Here is a 22,398-nt window from a genome sequence, read left to right as displayed (position 1 = left end):
CTGTCAGAGATGACGTGCCAAAAAAACATTGAAACTTTTAAACATAGCCCATTTTCTATCACCCAAGTTTTACCTTTTGAACAGAGGTTCTGGGAATTTTTGTTTTAAAACTAAGGGGTTCAGCAGCTTGAAAATGTATGAAAATCCCTGCCTTAGTTAATAACGGGAAAATTTCTCATCCTCTTTTTTTCCTTTTACAGTATCTACGCTCCTTCTGAATCCTGTCTAGAAGAGTAAAAGCTAATCTTGAATTATATGAGATATGCAAAAATAGGAGAATTGCATTTCGTTTGGGACAATACTTCTCTCTGCAGTTTTCCCCTAGTTAGAAGGTTACTGGTGATAACTTGTCTTCTTTTAAGTACAACTTTTTCTAGTTTCCTGTCTAGAAACTAGAAAACTAGACCCTAGTTTCCTGGATCACGTGAGATACTAAGAACAGCAAAAAAAAGGTGTTTTGAAATATATAAAGGAAAAAGAAAGGAGTCAATATACCAGCTTCTCATTAAATGGAATAAAACGCTAATAGCTAACAAAAACAAAAAACTAACTCAGCTCCTATTTTGCTTTAATAGAAGGATGCGCTTTTCATCAGGCAATTGCAAAGAGCGGAAAAAAGTATGGGATTTATAGAAATATGGTCAGGGAATCTATATTTACTTTGAGCAAATTGAAACTTACCTTTAAACAATATGAAGGTTTCAGCTGGTAGTTTAGTAAAATATTTCTTTAATACCGCTCAGAAATCTTATAAAGATGTGCCAAGCAATTGGAAGAGGGCAACTGTTTCCTTATCTTATAAGAAAAAAAACAAAATGCTGCACTGGACATTTGCAGTAATATGAGAATGGACAATGCATGAACATTAGCTACATTAGAGAGATAGCAGAGGAAAGAAAGAAATGGAAAAATTGAGAAGGGAGGCAGTGAGTCAAACTTCAGCTGCAACTAAGCAGAGATGGTATTCAGCAGGTTCTGACCAGTTCTGGAAAACCAGTAGCGGAAATTTTGAGTCGTTCGGAGAACCGGCAAATGCCACTTCTGACTGGAGATTTTACAGTATTCTTCCCCTGCCACACCCACCAAGCCACGCCCACAGAACCGGTAGTAAAAAAGATTGAATCCCACCACCGCAACTAAGATGAAGTTGATACCCAAGTATGTAAGCTATATAAGAGGTGGGGATGTTGGGAACCAGTTTTCAACTACTTTGCTATTTAAAATCACTTTAAGATAAAACAGATTTTATTTTGACTAAACCCTGGCATAAACCAAGTTTTGATTCTGTTAAATCACAGCTCATCTGAAATATTTTGGCAAAAGAGCACAAGTCCAAGTTTTGAATTCAGGATTCAAAACAGAGTTCATGCACACACCTAGTTGAAAACTATTTGGAACTTCAGAATTGTGGCACTTCAGAATTGGTCACTCAACAATGCTTCAAAAGGTTTGGGAATATGAATGTAGCATTGATTTGCAATTCTTGAAAGCAGTCATAGTCTTTCCTGGGATCACATAACAGGTACAGAGAACACCAGTGCAATCCCAGGAGAAAAAAAACAAAACATAATTGCTTCAGAGTGTTGCAGACAGATGCTAAGTCCATATTCCCATTCACTCTAAAACATCTTTTGGAAACTGAATTCAAAATTCTACATACCATAATTTTTTTCAGATTAATTAGACAGTCAGCATGGTTGTTTCTACCCATCTGATCCTATCAGGAAGGATGGGCATGCTTCAGGTTCCACCAATCAAAGAATGTTGTGTAGTGGGGCCTTGAAGATGTGCCCTTTCTCCTGTGTTATCCAACTTGTGGAACATTTTACCTATGGAGAGCAGGATTACCTAGACCCTGCTGGTCTTTTGTAAGGTCCTAAAGATCTGATCCAGGCAAGTCCAATTCAGAGGGAATGAAATCACTGGAGGATGTTTACCTTGGTTTATGTTACAAAAATTCTGGATGAATATTTATGCAGTATTAAAAATTCCCAATTATTATTATTAAAATCAAATGCCAAACTATTTAGCAATAAAAGTAACATGGCGATTAGGAATGATTCATTAATGGAGAACATTATTGTGTCTAACTTATAGAGCAGACAGATGCTTGGCATCCCTTAGCATCTCTAACTATTGACACAATATAAGCAAGATTCCACCATCTAAACTCATAAGCAATCTCTTTATTTCTTGAGCAATTTGCACACACATTTTTTAAAAAGGACTATAAAGGACTATCCAGTTATTGTAGAGAAAGTACTAATTTTCTAATTTCTTCACAAGTAATTAATGAAAATATTAAATATTGAACAAAATATCTTGCAGTAAATTTAACATCTGCTCATAAGCATAATTGGTTTTGCAAGAGCCTTATGTAGTCCAAACACTAACCAAGTTGAAACAAATAAAACAGATTTTAAAACAGGTTTGAGAAAATCTGCATCTAATTAGCAGGTAGGCATCACAACTGCATAACATTTTATACATTTGTATTTATGAAGTAACAGAAGATCTAAGAACTTTTTAAAATGGCGTTTATTGTTCAAATAAGAACTGTGCTGCATACTAAAGTGATTTAAATCCTATAGAGCTGCTTTGAAAAAGATCATAAATGGTGAAACAAAACATGTGGAAAAACTGTAAAACTAGAAAGAATTTGCGACAGAAAACAGATCCGCATTCCATAACCAAAAGGAAACTACACTTAATTAAATGTACACTACATCTGCAATATCATCCTAACAAAGAGTGAAACTACTAATGTTCATTGTTCTGCAGTGAATGTGGCCATTGATTGTCATTTAACATTCACCCAACAATATTACACTAATACAATAAAGCATTCATTAATATATACAGTTTTCAGAAAGGTAAAAATGGTTGGGTCTTCTTCCTCTTCCGTCATAGAAGACGAGTTAAGTAAATAAGTTATACCCACTAGAAAACAAAACCAATTGCATTGCTGAAATTTTCCAAATTGCTAGATCCCACTGTTTTCAAATAATGGTCATTACAAGCTTACTAATTAAGAACAAAATAGTTCAAAATTAGACAGAAATAGTTAGAGAAGAGAACTGACAGAATTGCATATTTTTAATTCAATGGTGTATCTGCAGCTATCTCATATTGTTCAACATGAAATTAATCATATTGAATGAATTCATATTTGGTTCAAGAGGTTCCACTTCCACAAAATCTATGCTTAGCACACCAGTGGAATCTGGGCTGGACTGGAGAAGAGGAAAGTAACATAGTAAATGTGTATAGATATTTTACTGAAAGATATCCCATACCAATACTGTTGTTAAGACACAATTATCACACTATTGAAGTATATAACTTTTACACAACCCATAAATGAATTCTTTATTCCACCTAGTTTATACATTTCTTAAATCCAGCCATCAAGCCTAAGATGGTTTCCAAAGAACTGATATTTAACTATTATCAGACTCTTACTAGATTCTCAAAATCACATTCAGATTTATTGTTGAATGTATAATAAATAAAATGTGTAAACTATTCAATTCAGAAATAAGAAATATACAAGAATATATAGAGCCATCATAAAATACATGAAACTCACAACTCATAAACACATGCATCACAACAATCAGTACAGTCAATGTGCCACCAGACTATCATCTCCCCAGGCCTATTGGCAAGAAGCATGTCTAATAAAGGAGAATATTTGCCCCTCAGGGTTGACATGAGGATCCTTGGTGCTCTCTGAGGTTGCTTGTTTTCTTGCAGATGTTTCATTACCCAAACTAGGTAACATCATCAGTGCTCTGAAGCAAGTTTTTGCCTTGGAAAAAGCCAGTAGAATCAAAGCAAATCTGATCTCCAAGAGGATGATGTTCCACAAAGTGGGTGTCAAAGCAAAAAATACTATTCTATGAGTCCTGCAAAATGACATTCCTAGGGGGATGGCGTTTGCAACATGTGCCTCATGCTCGACCTGATGGGACAGGTATATGGGGAGAGACAGCCCCTCAAATAACTTAATTAGTTGCATAATTGCCGAAGGATGTAGCATATTTATTCAGTTCTGCTGCTTAATGATGGGTTTCAATTTAAATAAAACTAGAATTATTTTGAATAAATCTAAAACTATTAGGTTATAATGTTATTAGTTACAATTTGTTAATCAGTAGTACGTTCCTAAGTGAATAGCAACATAATTATACTTTGAAATAGTTTGCAATCCAGACTATAATATGACTTTTGTTTAAGACACAGGGTGTACTCAAGATAAAACTTATAGTTTTCTGAAACTGCCTGCAGATATGTAGGACATATTGATTAACGTTATGGACTTGTAGCCTAATATAAGCTCTAAATTGAAATCGACTGCAATTAAGGAATTTGTTGAAAAAAGATTTGTTGTGCTGCTTAATCAGTAACAAAGCAAATGGGATAAATGTATCTTTATAAATTTGGCTATTTAGTTTAAAAGTGTTAATATACTTTAAACTTTATGATTTAAACATTAAAGCATTACAACAGAAAGTATAATATTGAGTTCATTTACTAAATCTGCTGTGTGTTTTACTGCTTAATATGTGGCTTACATAACTTGACAAGATCTTACAGATGGTCATGATTATGTTAAGCAGGACAATACACACACTGAAAACTTTTACATATGCTCACCTAATGGCCTGCCATATTAAATGCAATAAAGTACAATAAAATATAGCAGGTCACTGGGAAAGCTTTTCAAGTTAACAATTGTGTTAACAATTGTGTGTATTGTGTATATTAACAACTCAAAAGGAGCACACATACATCGATGTACAAAACAAGTTTGAATATGATTAAAGTAGTTATCTTTGAATAAATGGCAGAATTCAGTATAACCACCTTTTGTGTTTAGTCTTAATGTTTAATTACCTTTTTTAAAAATCCATGAAAGCCCTAAAATGTTGTTTTGGGGTAGAAACTTTTACTCAGCAATCCATTGGGAGCAAAGATAATTGTGTTGAAATGTATTGCTGTGTTTAAGCTAACAAATGAATAAAGGTAATCTATACGAACATATGCCATTACCTTGAAGTTGTTAAAGGATCTATGGGAAGAATATTATTCGTACCTGGAAAAACTAATGTAGCACAAGAGAAAACAGTGATGAAGGAATACTAACTCATATGGAAATCCAAATATAGTGACAGACACAATTATTTTACTAATTGCTAATGAATATAGTAAGATGATTTCAAAAGGAAAAGTTTGCTTGGACTACTTCAGGTTTTGACCTCTGTATGAGCAAAAGCATTTCAAACTGAAGCTCACCAAAACTGATTAACGACACCAGTCAAGGCCAGCATGTAGTTGAAGCCTTTTCCATCTATCATATGGCCCAAAGGATGGTTAAATGAATCTTAAAATGGCTACAAACTGCTCAGTGACAACATTGAGTCCTGTCAATTAGAAATAATTAGGTAGTCATTTTGGTGGTAAGTCTTTTTAAGTGCATACATAATGATGCAATGATGCTTATTAGCGATCTCATATAAGCTATGCTCAAACAGTGTGAAATAATTATGTAACTCACAAAGCCTTGCAATTCTCTGTACTTCACCTTAATGCATTTAAAAAACCACTTCATTACCTCCAGTAATTAATCCTCGATTAATTACAGGAAAAGCCCAGTTTACTGTGCTATGTTTCTAATTATCTTATAAATAGTTATGGTTTTAATTAATGTGTTCATTAAGCTGAATATCTTTCTCAAAGCTAGGCTCAGAGCAAAGGTTCTACTTTTGAGAGAAAAGGCCTAACTAGCCATAAGGTGAAGCTATTTTGGATGTGTTTGCTTTTATTTTAATATATTCAACTTCTTAATTGGCATTTAAAATCTAATTTAGAAAAAATTAAAGAAGCTTACAAAGGATTTTTTCTTATCTGCAACCAAAAAGCTTAATAGTTTTAATAGGCAAACTTTTAACATATATTTGATATACCCAGGAATCAGATTCTAAGTGCCAGGCACCAAATGAATTTAATAAGCTGTAAGGCATCTTAGTTTACAACAACAAAAACCAACAATTTCCTAGCCATCAAGTGAATTTTACCATTTAAATACGTAATTGGAGACATTTAGCAACTTTGTATAATTAAGTGAAAATATGTTATTTGAATAATTGCATTCTATTCTGAAATTTGGTAACTTCTGAAATACTAGAAGATGCATTATCAGTAATCTAACTAATGCACATATATCACTTTTCAATCAATAGCTCAATTTAGGTGACATGTCAAACTTTGTTAATGGCAATATAATCATGATTTAGAATAACAACTTTGTTCATTAATCTAGAGATAGTTAGCAAACTGCAAAATAAATATAGAGGTTCATTTGAATGTCTAAATCAGGGGTATCAAACGTTGTCACGGCATTGTCGCGTGACATATCAGGACTTTTTTCCCCCCTTCACTAAACCAGGGTGGGCGTGGGCTGCGAGTTTGTCAGTCCTGGTTTAAATCAACAAATTACCGAAAATATAAAAAGAAAATACCAACTGAGATGAGCAGGAAGTTTCTCCAACAGCTTATTTCTTGAGGTCAAGTTGAACATTACCTTCGAATTCATAAAAGGGTCAAAATTACCATATGCGTATGCCAGGTATTTTTCAGCCAAACCGAGGAGGACTTGACATGTGTTTCCATCCCAGGAATGTCAACTTTAAAAGACATCCACTTTAAATGGTCTAGCACATAACCAGGTCTTTGGGCTTTGGATTTTTCAGAACTTTTGGTCTCTAAATTCTTACAAGTAAAGATGGCACAGAGTACACCTCTCTACAGAGTCTCTTGCCCATGTAGGGAATTTGTGCAGCCTCAATTTGGTTGCTCCTTAGCATATGAAGCAGCAGGGCAATGTTGCTAAACTGGGTATCAAGTTGAGCATCCCAGCCAAACTTCAAACAGGCGGTAAGTTACTGTGGCTTGTGGTCCTGGTATCAAACATTGTTTATTGTCTATTGCTGCTAAAAATTGCTTAGAATTAAGTTCCATGTCCAATTGCAGAAGGGGAACATCGTTTCCTGACAGAATCAGGACACTAATCACTCTAACAACCCTTGTGGATGGGTAGAAATAAGCTGAGTTTGACTGTAGGAGAAGGGAATTGTTTTTGTATGGCAATAGCCACACCAGTTAGATGACTTGTGCTGCCTCTTCCTCATGCAGAGGACCACATATAATCAAGTCCTTCTTTTCTTAGATGTTTACACGAACTATTCATTCTAAAACAAGATCACCAAATTATACAGCAGTAAATGCTCAAGACCACACTACCTAAATAGGACACAATCCAGTTTAGCCCATCTACAATCCACTTTCCATGTCAAAATTACTTGTTTGTACTGAATATCAGCAGCCTTCAACAAAATATACCAAATTTCTTAAGGACAAGAACTGCATAATGGCAGCTACAGAGACAAAGACTACATAATAGCTACATTGTTGCCAGAACAATTGAAATAAATGTTTGAAAATAATTTATTTTCTTCATTATTTTAGTACTGGCAAGGTTTTCTTTGCATTCCCTTCTCTTCTCAACCTTTGAAAATCTGACTCATGCACCAAAATAAAGTTTGCATCAACTTTAACCTGGTAAGAGAGAAAGAAGTTCCCTGAGAATGGGCCGAAAGCTCAGAAGACTAAACCTCTGGTCCCAATTACTAACCCAGGTTGGATCCTGCAACATTATTCTCAGACATGTATATTTGCCTTTACTCTTGCTTGATTGCTTCTGTCCCTCCCTCTCTTCCTCATATGATCTCTATTCAATTTCATTGCCTTTTTTGTCTTCCCAACTTAAGTAACATTTCTCTTACTCTGACTATCCCATTATTTCTTTCTCCCTCTGTATCTCTCTCTCTTTCTGAGTTTTTTGTTGTGTTTGTTGCTTCTGCTAGAAGGAAAAAAGAGGAATGACATGACTATGATTATGAGATGTCCTTTAGTTGCCCTTGTGTTTTTATTGTGTCATTGTCCTGTATTATTATTTATTTTTATTCATTGCTTTTAATCCTATCTTCACTGCCAAGTGACAATCACAATATGGGTAGCTGTATAAATTGATAAATATTGTTTGAGTGTGCATTTCTATTAATGAGGATGGTTGCATTGGAGAAAGCAAAAGCCAGCAAATGCAAAGGGAAAAATCAGTTAATTTTATAAATATAATTTTATAAATGAAGTACCTTTACAGATCATTAATTTTAATCAATAGTTATTATTTCAATATACTGTCTTGTCCTAGTTCTGGGCTTTAACCTCTTATATTAAGTGTCCAACTCCAATGGACTCAATACATTTTTATTCACTCACTCACTGTTATTCAATTTCTGTTGCTGCCTATTTCGATCCATGACTCCAGGTAGCTTACAATTCAAAATTACAATATAGTACATACTGCATAGCATACATAAACATGCCTACACCAACATATCACATGCATTCAATTAATGTAGAAGGGGAAATCTGCAAGATTGATTTTAAATTCAAAAAGGTGGAGAAGCTAGACATTGCACAATTTTTTTGTCAGGTTTTGCCTATTCCTATGGCAGAGGCATTTATTGCTTCTCTCCTAAATTCAGGTGAAACATGGCTATCATTACATCACAAACAAATAAAATATTGTGTGTGTGTGTGTGTGTGTGTATACATACATACATACATATATATATATGCATAAATGTATGCATGTATGTATGGGCTAGAATGTACATCTATACAGTATGTATCTATTCATTATTTCACAACAATGTTCAATGAAACAGTTTGAAACTCATAAATTTTGACAAAATCACAAATTGCTGCACGTATGGTTTAACTTTTTCACCCTTCATTGTTCTGATTCCTCTCTTATAAATTCTTTTTGCCATGTTAATAGTATTCTTCAATCTGATGTTCAAAAACTAACCCATACTTATTAAAACAACTAGAGTAACAGTAGGCCTTTCAAAATAATGGAATGTTCTCATAATAGCCTTAAAATGGAAATGACTTTTGTATGTTATCACATTGAATTTGTGGGGGATGTTTGTTAGTTGCCAATCTTACGCATATGACTGAATGGCTTTACACCTCCTACAAGTTTACCATTTGCAGATAATTGAAATCTAATATCATTAATTAATTCAACACTCATCACATAAAAGTTTACGGTACAACTGAAAAAAGATTACTACAGTTATATAGGAAAATATTTGAATCATTTATTTTAGTTATATTAAAAACTGATTTTAGATTTGTGCTATTTGTGTCATGTTAAAACATTAAATGCTGCTTTTAGCATGTAACTAATAATGTATATGCAATATGAAGGAAGGTAAAGATTTTGCCATTTTTCATTTCCTAATATTCTTCTCACTTAGAATATATCATACACCAGAATGGGAATACCTAATACTTGACAAATATACCATAAATCTGCAGTGTATAATGGAAGATGCCATGAACATCAGTCCCACAATTATATGCTTGTCCTCACATTATGAACAAGTTGATAATCACATAAGTTACCATCACATAGACATTCTGAATGTTACATTTGTTCATATGTCTTTAACAGTGTTTTAACAGAGTTTAGAATGTCAGTTCTAAACCTTTAAAATAATAACACATACTGATTTTAGATGCAGGAGATTTATAACAGATGTATTGTGCTGCATCCTAGCAATCCAATAACATAATTGTCATCAAGTTTTACCAGCCAAATAGGAAAACACATTATTTCATTGCATACATTAAAACAAATGCTTTCACTGATATATTTTCAATATAACTTTCTAAAATAAGTTTTAACTTTAGCATATTGTATATAGATGATGCAATTAAATAAAAGTTATAACTGGGGCTTAAATTGTTTAAAAAGATTAATATTGCTCCAACATTGTTGCTTTAATTCAAATAAAGCCTTGATAATGCAAAGAATTAAATAATACAACTTACATAGAATATGAAGAATGCAACTTGCACAATTAACACAAGTTAATAATTAGCAACATTAGCAAGAATAATTCAGGACCATACACATCGATAATATATACAAAATTGTAATACCATCCAAGAAATCCATAACATTATAAAAATAAATGCCGCATCCTAATCTTCACATGGCAATAATTTCAAACTGGTATTTTAATCTCATTTCCTTGAATAATATCCATACTCTAGGGTCATTTTCCTTCTCATATTCAATATTGTGCATGCTTGTATCAAGATTCCTTTCTTCATATCCTGTCAGAGTATCAATCACTGCCTCCTGTCCACTCAATCCACATTTGATTTATCAGCCACCGTCTTTCTGGACTCCATAACTCGACCCAAACCATCTTAACAAGACATTGACAAATAGCACTCAGTATCACATCAACCTGTTCCACTTAGTAAACTAAGAAACACTAACTGTGACATCTCCACATAAGTATTCTATTCCATTCCCCAGACTGATGTATATTAATGAGGAGATGGCATTTGAAATGCTTCTCCCACATCAGCATCTAATATGATCAAATTAGGAAATAGGATGATTTATTAAATTTTGTAGAGCTGAATTTTTTTTATATCCTATATCTGTGGTTTCAGAAAGTGAGCTGTTACTTTCAATTTTTCTGCTGACAATGTGCCTGTATTTCTCAGATGAATTATTGTGTTTAAAAAGATTGCAAACAACAAAACGTTATTAAGCAAATGCCAGTAAAACAAACTAAATCTATTTTAAAATTATTAATGTAATATAAATGTGGCAGTTCTGCTGAAATTTAGCTTGTGATTTTACATTATTTGCACAGCCCTGTTTTATTGAAAGACAATTGTAAATCTATAGTATTATAGAGAAGAACCTCATTCTTGATTCAGATTGCATTTAAAATAGGATAAAAAACTGCAGTGCAAACATTCATCTTTGAATAAAGGAAAAATACTTAAAGCACAGAAGATAATAATTAGGAGTTAACAGTCTGATAATGATTTACTGGTCTAACAGACTAGTTTACTAGTCTTAATTTATAATCTTGATTTCTGTAAGAAAAATACGACAATGCAGTACAGAGTTCCTTAAAAACATACCAAATGAAAAATCTTGTGATTTTAATCTGAAGTCAGTGTTCTGTATCCAAACAAATAAACCATTATCTGGCCAAATCTGTTAAGACAAGATAACTTCCTGCATTTGTAGAATCACAAATTGCCCATCTCAAATTTAGCCAATTCTATCCAGATATGAGAACATAGAAAGATTACATAATTTATTTTTTTCCTTTAAATATAAAATTCCCTCCTTTCAAAAATAAAATTCCATTTGGAAAGGTAGCCCAATTTACTTTTAGGACAAAAAACACAACTTATTTTAAATATTCTTGATGGCTAAATATGAACATGGGAATATTTATTTTTTAAATTAGGCAAGTCTCAGAAATGTGACAGGCTCTACGTAAAATAATATATTTATCAGAAAAGGCTTTTCAGTGAACACCCAAATTGTTCCCTCCATTGTCTGAATCTCTTAAATTTACCATAGCTAAAATGCAGATAAATCTGGGTGTTTAATACTACATGTTAATCGATGTACCAGCTATTTACATGTAATGTAAGAATGGAAAGACAAATTATCTAACTTAAAACAGCACAAAAGTAAATCTATAAAGACCATATCATCATTTTGACCAATTTATAATTTATTTTACTTTTATAAAACTAGAGCTTTGTTCAAACAAATAAAACATATTTTTCAAAAGAAACACAGTATAAAAACTGACATAGAAAATATCAAGTGGCCAAGATAAAGTATCTGCTGAAAATACACACCTATTCAATTTGTAATGACATAAGACATTGGTAAACAACTGTGTTCAACTCCGCATCTACAAACCAGGTTTGTTCCACATCAGCAAAATTTTTACTGATATTTATTATGTACTTGCTAATATTCATTCTTAAAATGACCACTTATTAACTTATTCAACCAGGTTATATGCCACTATTTATAGTCCACAAATGGATATACAGTCTCCTAGATACAATTAATTGCTATAACAGTTTTTTTCCCTGACCTCTCACCAAAACATACTTCAATATAATTTAAGTCTACATTTTTCTTGTCCTCTCCCAACAAGTCTGCCTATTTAAAATGGTTCATTAGATACTTGAAGAACTATCGTGTCTCTCCACTGTCTTCTCTTGTCCAAGCTCTTCAACCAGCTCTTCCCTAATGGTTAGGATCATATCTAGGAAAGTCAATCCCCTTGTCTCTTCTTCAACCTTTTGGAAAATGAAACAATTAGTGACACCAAAGAGCAATTTGTAGGATCTTGCAGTCCTAGATGACCTGGTTTTCCAACAACCAAATAATAACCATCTTCCATTATTACTTTTTCTCTCCTCATTAAAAATTCTATTATTCAGAGTCCTTTTGATTTTTATTTTTTTTTGCTCTTTGGATTGTTATTTTGTTTCCAGCCTTCTAGTTCTCATTATCTTTTTCTTTTTTTCATATACTTTTCTTTCAATTTTTATGTCTAAGTTGCCCAGCGTCACTATAGAGCCAGGCAGCCTCAAAATTTCAGTCCCTGGGTTATGAATGACCACTTCATGGACAATCCCTACATACAAGCAGACTGCCTATTACTTAAAATTGCAGAAAGTGTTCTCTTTTTTTGAGAAAGTGCTGAAACTGCACAGTGCTTTCAGGAACTGCTGAATTCATATGTTTTTAATATACAGCCTGTTCTCAGGGGTTCCTGGAAGCACTGTGCAGCTTCAGCACTTTGTTGGCTTAAGGAAGGGCAATGCTGTCCGCCATTTTTAGTAACAGGCAATCCAAGCTCTGACTTAAATACAAATTGAAGTTAGAAACAGAGTTAGGGAACAGAACTTGTTCTTAACTTGGGGTCTGCCTGTATCTCCTTCCCTTTTGATTGGCCTATTGATTTTGATTAAGTTGTAGCCCTCAATTCTACAGTTTTGTCCCATCAATAATACTTGTATTTGCCTTCCTGAATTAAGACTCGTTCTTCCTATTTTCCCTTCATGCTTTACAAAGAAAATTTATTGAGTTTTGTAGCTTGACTTTTTCCTCTATTTGTTTTCACTCCCAGGCTTCTTCTCATACTTTGCATTGTACTGTTTTCCAAACTCTTGTTTTCCTTTCTCTAATATTCAGTTTAAGGCTGTCTAGATCAGGTTCACAAAGCACCTTTTACACAGTCTTCTCAGTTCCCATGAGTGCCTCTCTTACCAGGAGTCACTCATCTCAGAAATAAGACCCATTATCAAAGATGCACTTTTGAAGAAGGTGCTTCGGGACATGCTGGAGGACATACAAAGTACACTTTTGAAGGATTTCCAGATGTCTAATAATAGATACAGAGGTATGAGAACATTACTTCTCTTTAATGCTGCAGTAGTATTACGGTAAATGTGATAACACTGCAAACATATGCTAAGTCAATCATCTGCATCCTTCAGAAAAGCATTTGGGAAAAACCTGGTACTGTATTTTGCTACCCTCAAATGGTGATGCATCATGGTTTCATTTGTTAAGTTCTTGATTTATTATACTTTTTATAATAATTTTTGTGTTTTGTGTTATTTAAAAGCTCATTCGAGTCTTTGGAAACTGTGTAGCATATAATCAAAGAAATGCATACTGCAAATTTTTACATTTCAATGTCTCAAGAGAGACCATACCCTAATAAAAATAGCTACTATATACCTAATGGGTATGAATGAAGAGGTTTGCAAGCGCTGCAATCATTGGAATTCTAGATTAGCCCAGAAGATTGTATTTTCATCCAAATGATAAAACTAAAAGCATTCATTCACAAGATCTGAATGCACTCTATTTTGATTTTTCTTCTCCATAAAATTATAGATAACTTTTTAATAAGCAGTATACTGAAGTCCTAAATACAAAAGCTGGATCCCACCAATCCTATGATACAAAATAAATTCAGGGCAAATGCCCAGGGCCATTTTTAGTAATAGGCAATCCAAGCTCTGACTTAAATACAAATTGAAGTATTATAGTATTATCACAGCACTCTTGCAACAAATGGTTCATCATGCTACCATCATAATTAATATTAAAAATAATCTCTATTGTATTTTAACATGTACTTAATAAATTTGTATTGCCACAAAAATAAAATATTAAATCTCCAATCACTGTATAAAATGCATATTTTCAAATAAAATTTTCTATTTTTATATATTAACTATTTTTCTGAAACAATTGTAATATAAAGATCATGATTCTGCAGAACATCGATGTTTGATATGATTATGATTTTATAATTTCAGCTTTCATACAAATTACTTGGTACCCTTATTTTGCTATATTTATTGTGGATTTCAGGTTCACAAAATATTTGCAGTTTCATAACTCCATTGATATCACACAAAATTCCAAGTATTTTTTTTAATGAAAATTACTTATGAGTATTGGTAAGTCCTTTTTACTTTAGCTTAAGCAAAATATTCAAATGAGCACATTTTCTAGCAATTAATACCCAGCAACATGATTACTTTTTAATCTGATATTATCTATATATGCTATCACCATGTATTTTGTATAATAGATATCATAACAAAACTGGTCTTATATCAAGTCTAAACAATATATACGGACAAAGGAACTCCAAGTTAAACCACAACATTAAAAGTACATAAAGGTCAAAATACTTTAACCTTTTGCTGTTACATTTATAATCTTGAAGTTAACATAAAATCATTAATTAATGGTTATTAAGACTTGGGAGTGCAAAGCGAAAAATATTTTATCTGGTAATTGTTCTTCCAGGGCGAAACTGTCATACCTTCTTGACCTGCTTTTTGATCTTGATCTCTGAGACCGATATGATTTTCCTTGTGCTCTTGATCGGCTATGACTCCGTTTTCTTTTGGACCCATACGAAGAACTGCTGCTTGATCGATGCCTTCGCCTCAAATAGAGACAGAAAACTCACTTACAATGAATCATTGTTTTTTTTTCATAATCACATAAATCAATATAGTAAATATGGCAAAAAAAATCACATACACTCCAAAATATATAGATAAAATAAGCAAAAATGGTTATTAAAACTTTTTTCTAAGGCTAAATCCAACCTATCGAAACAATATACAGGTTCCAGAAGACCTTTGGAGAACTCAAAAAGCTTAAAAAGATTTTTTGTATAAAATGATAAACTATCTAAAGATAATTTTTAATAAAATGATGTAAGGTTGGTATTTGTCACTGGAAGAATTATTTAAAATGTATAAAAGTACTTTGAATGTATGTTAGAAATGTAGTTTATCATGCTGAGTGGGTATATAAAAAAGGTTAAAATTTTTGAATTCAAATATGTAACATTAATTCAGATGATGTTAAAGACAATATACAACAGAAACCAGAGATTTTCCCTTTGGGAGTGATGGACACTTGGTTGTAAAAACTCATGGAACTTAGTTTTTATATATGATAACAGCAACAAGACTTTTACATGCACAAGATTTGGAAAGATTTGTCATTGCCTACGATTGAAGAGAGAATAGTAAAGTTAATGAAGCTGGCTAGAATGGTGAAATTGATAGCTTTAATTAAAGAAAAGTCACTGATTACTTGTAATGCTGACTGGAAGCCCCTATGAACTTTTAGCACTAAACAGAATAAATGAAATTATAATATATGGACAATAGAAAAAATAATAGCTAATAGAAAAATTGAAAGTTGTGAACTTAGAGAAGAAGCCTACAGTAGTGTTTGATTTACAACTGGTCACTTAGTGACTGTTTGAACTTACGACAGAACCTCTAAAAATTACTTATGATACATTCAAAGTATGGCTACTACAGCACCCTGCACTTATTCACCCTTATGACTGACTGTAAGAACAGAGCTCACCCCCCACCCTCCTATTCAGCCCTGCTGGATCCCTACAGTCACTCATCCAGCCAAGGGAGAGATGTGGCTGGCTGTAGCACATGCTAATCAGCTGGAACTTGCAACCATCTAGTTTCCTTCCCTCCCAGCTAGGAATGAAGATATGACTGCAACTTGCAAGCCTGTCTATAACTCCTGGGATCAAAGTTTCAAGCTTGTGCAGGGGATCAAGAAGACAAGCAACAGTATACATTGACTTCATCAGCGTCTGTATGTCCTTGGGAGGCACAAACTGAAAGTAGCCTAATCTAACCATTCAAAGTTATCAGTGCTGGCATCCAGACTGGCCTAATTGTGAGATATTTTATTTGTAAAAATTATTAAAAGCAAACAAAATTATTAAACTTTGTGTGATACTCTCCAGAGAAAGCAGCAGAGGTCTGACTATGCCCCCTCACAACCTAACTCAGCAAAGCAACCCATGAGTTTTGCAAATATCCTGGGTGGAAAAAACAGTGACTTTGCTGTACATATTAACAGAGCAAAAGTGAGCATCAAATGATGCTTTTTCTCATTTTTTACATATTCTATCCTGTGTTCAGATATTTTATTCTACAAAATTAACATATAAACCACTTAAAAGTAAAAACAAAACAAATGTAAGATTTTTACTTTAATACATCTCAGTCTTGAAGGATATGCATGATCTATAAATTGTATCAAACAATATATCCTCAAGAAATATATATTTGAAACTCAATAGCACATTCTGTTGCAGTAACTATGCAGGGATGTAGCATTGTCTCTATTGTACAGTGATCTTTTTAGCCACTTACTGGTACTACCAATAACAAAATTTTCAGGTTGAACATGGACTTCTATGGGGAAAAAAACTATGCACATTTCATGGATGTTAGTTTTTTAATAAAGAAAAAGAAAAAATCCTGACATTAAAAGTTTAATAACTGTTAAAACTTAGTAGTAAACCTTTCCTCCAAATTTTAAAACTTAGATCTAATTAAAACTGAATCAAGAATATTGTAAAGATTTAAGCTCTTTTTACTTTATAACGTAAAACTATTATCCACTGTGACTCATACTACTTTCATCAATGCTTCATATAGAATACAATGTGGCTTCAGAGTCAAATTAATTCACAGCATGTATCCTTGTATATACTATATACTGTTCAGACTGCAGAACAATGTAACAAATTCAGTGTGTACATATACTGCTTACTACTAGAACATTAGAGGTGTACTACAAGGAAATATGCTACTGCAGGCATATTAATAGATTTTTTATAAAATCTGAAGCAAAGGGAATTGGCTAGCAATAAACACATACACACACACCACTCTAGGATATAAAGTTAAACATTTGTTATTGATAAAATCGTTCTGAAATTAGAGAACATTGGGTGATAAATATTTTCTTACTGTATTTGAGTAACATATTTTCCAAAAGAACCTTTCTCTGGGTGCTGCTTTTTGTGTTTTTTGCATTGTTCTTTCTTTTTAAACGTTTTAACAGCACCCAAAGTCACTGGCAGTTGACTATAATTTACTATAATTGGCTATAATTTAATAAATTATGGTTGGCTCCACAATCAATCAGATGTTTAAACTGGATTTGGCATTTCTTTCCTCCTATCAAATACTTCCCAAAAACCTGGGATAGGCAGATATTGATGTTTGATGGTGTTAAAGTTACTATTACTTTCTCTATTTTATTGTCCCACCAGTTCTTGCTTATAGGCAAATAGTTTCTTGCAGATCTTCCAATGCACCATTGTGGCTACTTTGTCATACCGTTGTTTGTAGTCAGTCTGTAGAATCTCTTGCAGTGTCTAATTAGGTGGCCTTTTGTTTCTTCAGATTCTTTGCACAGAGACATATTTAGATTAAATTTGACATTTTTATCTATTTATTATGTCCTTCCCAGGGTCCTGGGATATAGAGATATAATTGTTCGATGGAATTAAAGATATTGTTGCAAGATGCAAGCTATATTATCAAAAAGCAAACACCTTAGTCGTTCTCTGATGCAAACAACCATCCCAACCTCATTCTGTCCCAGCACTTTCTGGCTTTCAAAAAGCTAAGTACCTACATCACAATCATGTGACCATAGGGAGGCTGCAATGGCCAAATTTCAAGGACTGATTATCTTATTATTCAGTGACATCATAACTTTGAATGATTGTTGAATGAGTGGTTGGTAAGCAAGGACAAGCTGTATGGAGTCAGTTCTTTCTCTAAAAAGATGCCATTTGTTAAAAAAAAAGTTAATTAGGCAAATTATATAAACTGACACAAGTTATATGAATGCTACAATTTATACATCGCTTTTAGCAGACCACACCATAGGATGAAATACTGAACTATACCTGAATATTTTAAAAGTTTCATTTACCAATAATTTTAAAACTGAAGTAATATGTTTACCTTTTTTCATATGAATGTGAACGAAACTGGACATCTCGAGACCGTGATCTTGATTTTCTTCCTGATTTTTTATGGCTATAACTTCTATCTGAGGAACTGCTTGAAGATGACCTTCTACGATGTTTCTTTTTTCTTCTGCTTTTAGTTTCTTCTTCAGTGTCTGATGAATGGCGACCCATTTTAGCAAGCTAGTTTTTACAAATATTAGAAAACTGTAAAAATTACAAAGTACTGTATGATTAATAGAAAAGTGTATCATTACTAAATTTCCACTCATTGGTCTAAAATTGAAACCAAGACTGTACCTACTATCTATTGTCACTACGTAAGTAACACTGTTCTCCAAAATATAATCATGCAAACTTTTACACTTTTGGAGAAGACACAATGCTCTATGTAACCTTTATTTAAAACAAGAAATAAACTAAATGATCTTAGAATGTAAGCTTGCACACTCTTAAATCCTATTAGGCTCAACAGAACTTTATAAAATGGATAGACCAATTTACATTTCATAGAAAGCACAAATAATTGTTAATGCAGTTCTAGCAAAACCTTATGAGGTACAAAAAGAAAAAGAAACAGTACTGGAAAACTAAAAGAATTTGGTGCATTAGCAGATTTTAAGATTAACAAACAGAAGTTGAAGATGTTAACAAAAATATGTAAATATATCTAAATTTGTGTGGCAGGGAAAAAAACCCCACAAGGTGTTACAGGTGCAAAAGAAAGTGTGGTAATATAACCTATTGATCATTTTATCATTTTCTGTAAGGCCTTTGTATAACTAGCAGTAAGTCTAGGAGATGTGGGCATTCTTGGTGGGGGTAGGAGTATCTTTGCTCAGAGTGCCTCATTCTGTTTTGATTCTGCCAGTTTAGAAGGAATAGGAAAATGGGTGAAAGTTCAAGGTACAAGATACACAGTTGTGCTTTCTCATGGGACTTTCCAAACTTTCCCATGAGACTTTCTGTGGCTGTATGATCTCATCCTAACAAGGTAACATCTGGGACTTTCCAAGATTGTGTGTTCTCATGCTGGTGAAGTAATCTCCTGTTGAGGTCATTGTTTTCTGAATATGCATACTGTATATTTTGCTTGTGTTTTTTCTCAATAAATACTGCTACCTGAGTTCTCTCAGGGTTGGCATTTTTCTCAGAGACAGTTCCCTGTGTCTCATTTCCAAATGTCAATCCACCATAGAAAGGAGGAGGATTGCATCTACCTGATTTGAGATTGTATTTTGCAGCTTGCTGCTTGGTTTTGTTTGTTTGGTGCTGCTGAGAAATAGAAGGCTCTTAGACTCAGAGCAACACAACTTGATATTTGGCATGGATGTTGTGGTATAACAAAGCCAAAGTTAATGTGGATTTTAAAATCATTATGCTGGACATGTCATACTGAAAATATGGAATAGATATAAACCCAAGTTGTGCCCCAAAACATCTTTGTGGCTGTCAGCACAAGAAACATTTTACAGATGAGAAATAATAGGCAAACCCAAATGGGCAGCTTACTGAGATACTAGTACTTTGTCAAGGGGGGATACCAAAAAAAAATATCAAGAATTGGCGGCAGAAATAAATAACTGGCAATATTTTTCATATCTACAATTATTAGAAAGATTTAAAGCAGACAAAGGTTTGTGGTTTTTCAGTACTCTTAAGAATGAAATAGAATTATGCGCAAATGAAGTATATGCAATTGCTAAAATGTATAAACTTTGTTTTTGTAATTTGAAACAAGTGAAAGAGTGTACAATGAAGTGGTCTAAACGGTTTGGTTATAATATACAGTTGGAACAATGGAAAAATATGTGGCTGAAAGGACTGAAATGTACATATTATAATCCGTAGCTGGTGAACAAGTAAGAAAAAGCTACAAAATTTCAGATTCAAATACATATACTGATTCAGTTGATTTTAAAGATTAATAGAAAATTGAGGCCAGAGGTCTTTCTTTTGGGACTGATGGACAAACTGTTAGGGAGAAAAAGGCATGAAACTTTATTTTTATACAGTACGGGATAACTGCAAAGGCACTGTTGTACTGTCTTGTTGGCATAAACCCACAACAGTTGATGAAGATGATGGATCTTTTATGAAATGGCTAAATTGACATCTTTGAGCAGAGAAACAATATATTTTTATTGATGACCCTTTATGGACTTTTCTCATAAAATAGGTGTGTGTGTGTGTGCACACACACGCGCCTGTGTGTAAAATTAAAGCCAAGCTAGCATGAGAAACAAGGGATGGTGGTTGTTCAAAAGGTTTAAATGGCAGGAGGACGGACCTTACACAAACCGTTCCTCCCCTTCCCCAAACTGGACCCCAGATGAATTGGGCTGGCTTCTGGCAAGTTGGGTGGGGTGGGAAACAGGCTTCAGTCCAATTCAGGCCTAATATCTGAGGCCGGCTCGCTGCTTTGAAAGCAAAGGAGGCTCCGGGCCACCTTGAGTACCCAGAAGGCTTTTCACAACCCTTCGGAAAGGAGCGACCTCAGCATCCTCCCTGCCCAGCAACTCTCCCCATCGGTTCAGCTGACGGAGGAAAAAGATAGGGAGCCCTAGGAAACCCCGGGACGTGGATACCCTCCAAACAGATTTCCTCGGTCGAGAAGAAGGAACGGCCCGAACCGCCAAGGCTCCGGGCATTGCCCATATTATAGGGCTTCCAGACCGGATTCTGTCCCCTATATTCCCGAAAACCAGAATATGAGGCGCTATAGCGGCTTTTTTGAAAGCTCTCCTAATCCTCCGCCTCTTTCCCGAGCCCAGCGGCAAACCGCACCCCCCCCCCCTTTCCCCGAAACCCGAGCCCACTTACCTCAGGAGCCGGCTGAAGGCCTCCGCGCTGCCGAGCTTCCGTAGTTTGAGCTCAGCGCCTTCCTCCACCAGACCGCCAGCCAGACCTTACTAAGCCATCACAACGCTCATCCATCCACGTGCCCAGGCGAGGAGCGCCGAGGTTATCGATCGGAAGGCCGGCGTCTTGCGCTGGCGGCGGCGCGGTTTTTTTCCTGGCGGCGTTGCTTCTTCTTTTGTTTTGGTTTTAACCCAAACAACCGCATTCACATTAACACATTTTTTTTAAATTTTTAATTAACGTCAGTATCAAGGTGTTTTTTTTTTAATGCACCGGTGGATGGGTTTTTTTTGTGTGTGTGCGTGTGTGGCCTTTCTTTATGTCCGTTTTTTGTGCACGCGCGTCACATCTAGAAGGCGCGGGGCCGGGGGTGGGTGGGAATCCCGAATAAATCACAGAGTTCTATCTGTATAAACTGCACTTTGATTAAAATTGAAATGATTTATCTGCAAACTGCTTTTAAGATGCTGCAGTTTTTCTACAGTGGAAAGGAAGGGTTTTCGGAGCTTAGACGCATATTAGTTTCCCAGTTGAGACTACGTTAAGGTTGGTTGAGATTATTGCTAAAGGAGGGAAAGTTAAAAGCTCAATTGGAGAAGGTAAGAATGAAATTTATCGGTTTTCATTTAAATCAAGAGCGATTCAAGCAGTTCACTGTTTCCTGTCACACTTACTGCAGATAACTTCTGCAAAAAAAAACCAAACCCATTTGACATAAAAATGAGACACTTTTGTTTCACGGATTGAAGTAGTTGCTGCTTACTCTGACTTCAGGGCTTGGGATATGTGGGATAGAGCTGTTCATTCGTAGGGAGCTGAAATGCTATTCAAGAGGGCAATGGAGATCCTGGTTTTCTGCTCTTTGGTCCACCACTACCTCCTCTCACCAATCATGATCTTAGAAATAAACTATCTACATTAAATGCAGACCAATCCACGTTCAAATGTCAAGGTTCAAGTTTAAACATTTGAAAGCCACAAATCCGTTTTCAGGTTTTGGTTGTGAAACTAACCATGTTTGTACATTTCACATTCAACTTACTTGGATTTGCAGAAGAGCAAACAATCTGTTTCTGACAATAGTTAATTTACACTGCATAGGTATGCTCAAAAGTGAAATATTTAAATCAATGATACATAAGGAAATGTTATAGAGCTTCGGGTTCAAATGGCATTCTTATATTCATTTCTCGGGGAATAA

At 34.3% G+C, this 22,398-nt stretch overlaps 1 protein-coding gene across 4 annotated transcripts in view; it reads right to left on the bottom strand.

Annotated features, from left to right (window-relative positions):
* RSRC1 (arginine and serine rich coiled-coil 1) overlaps window positions 1–21,211 on the bottom strand; it is a 150,274-nt gene extending 129,063 nt beyond the window's left edge. For 2 of the 4 annotated variants that reach the window (XM_026665625.2, XM_087965234.1), the window contains exons 1-3: window positions 21,159–21,211; window positions 18,331–18,542; window positions 14,835–14,960 (exon numbers count right to left, since the gene is read on the bottom strand). In XM_026665625.2, coding sequence (XP_026521410.1) covers window positions 14,835–14,960; window positions 18,331–18,509 — 305 coding nt within the window. In that variant the 5' untranslated portion in view covers window positions 18,510–18,542; window positions 21,159–21,211. The remainder of the gene's footprint in view (window positions 1–14,834; window positions 14,961–18,330; window positions 18,543–21,158) is intronic. The other 2 variants (XM_026665634.2, XM_087965233.1) reach the window with 1 other exon arrangement.
* Window positions 21,212–22,398: the final 1,187 nt, after the last annotated feature.

This window comes from Notechis scutatus, chromosome 4 (assembly GCF_049901735.1).
Source record: "Notechis scutatus isolate UNSWTSFEM ecotype Mainland chromosome 4, rNotScu1.2, whole genome shotgun sequence".
Classification (NCBI taxonomy): domain Eukaryota; kingdom Metazoa; phylum Chordata; class Lepidosauria; order Squamata; family Elapidae; genus Notechis; species Notechis scutatus.
This window is presented reverse-complemented; position numbering and strand designations above follow the sequence as displayed.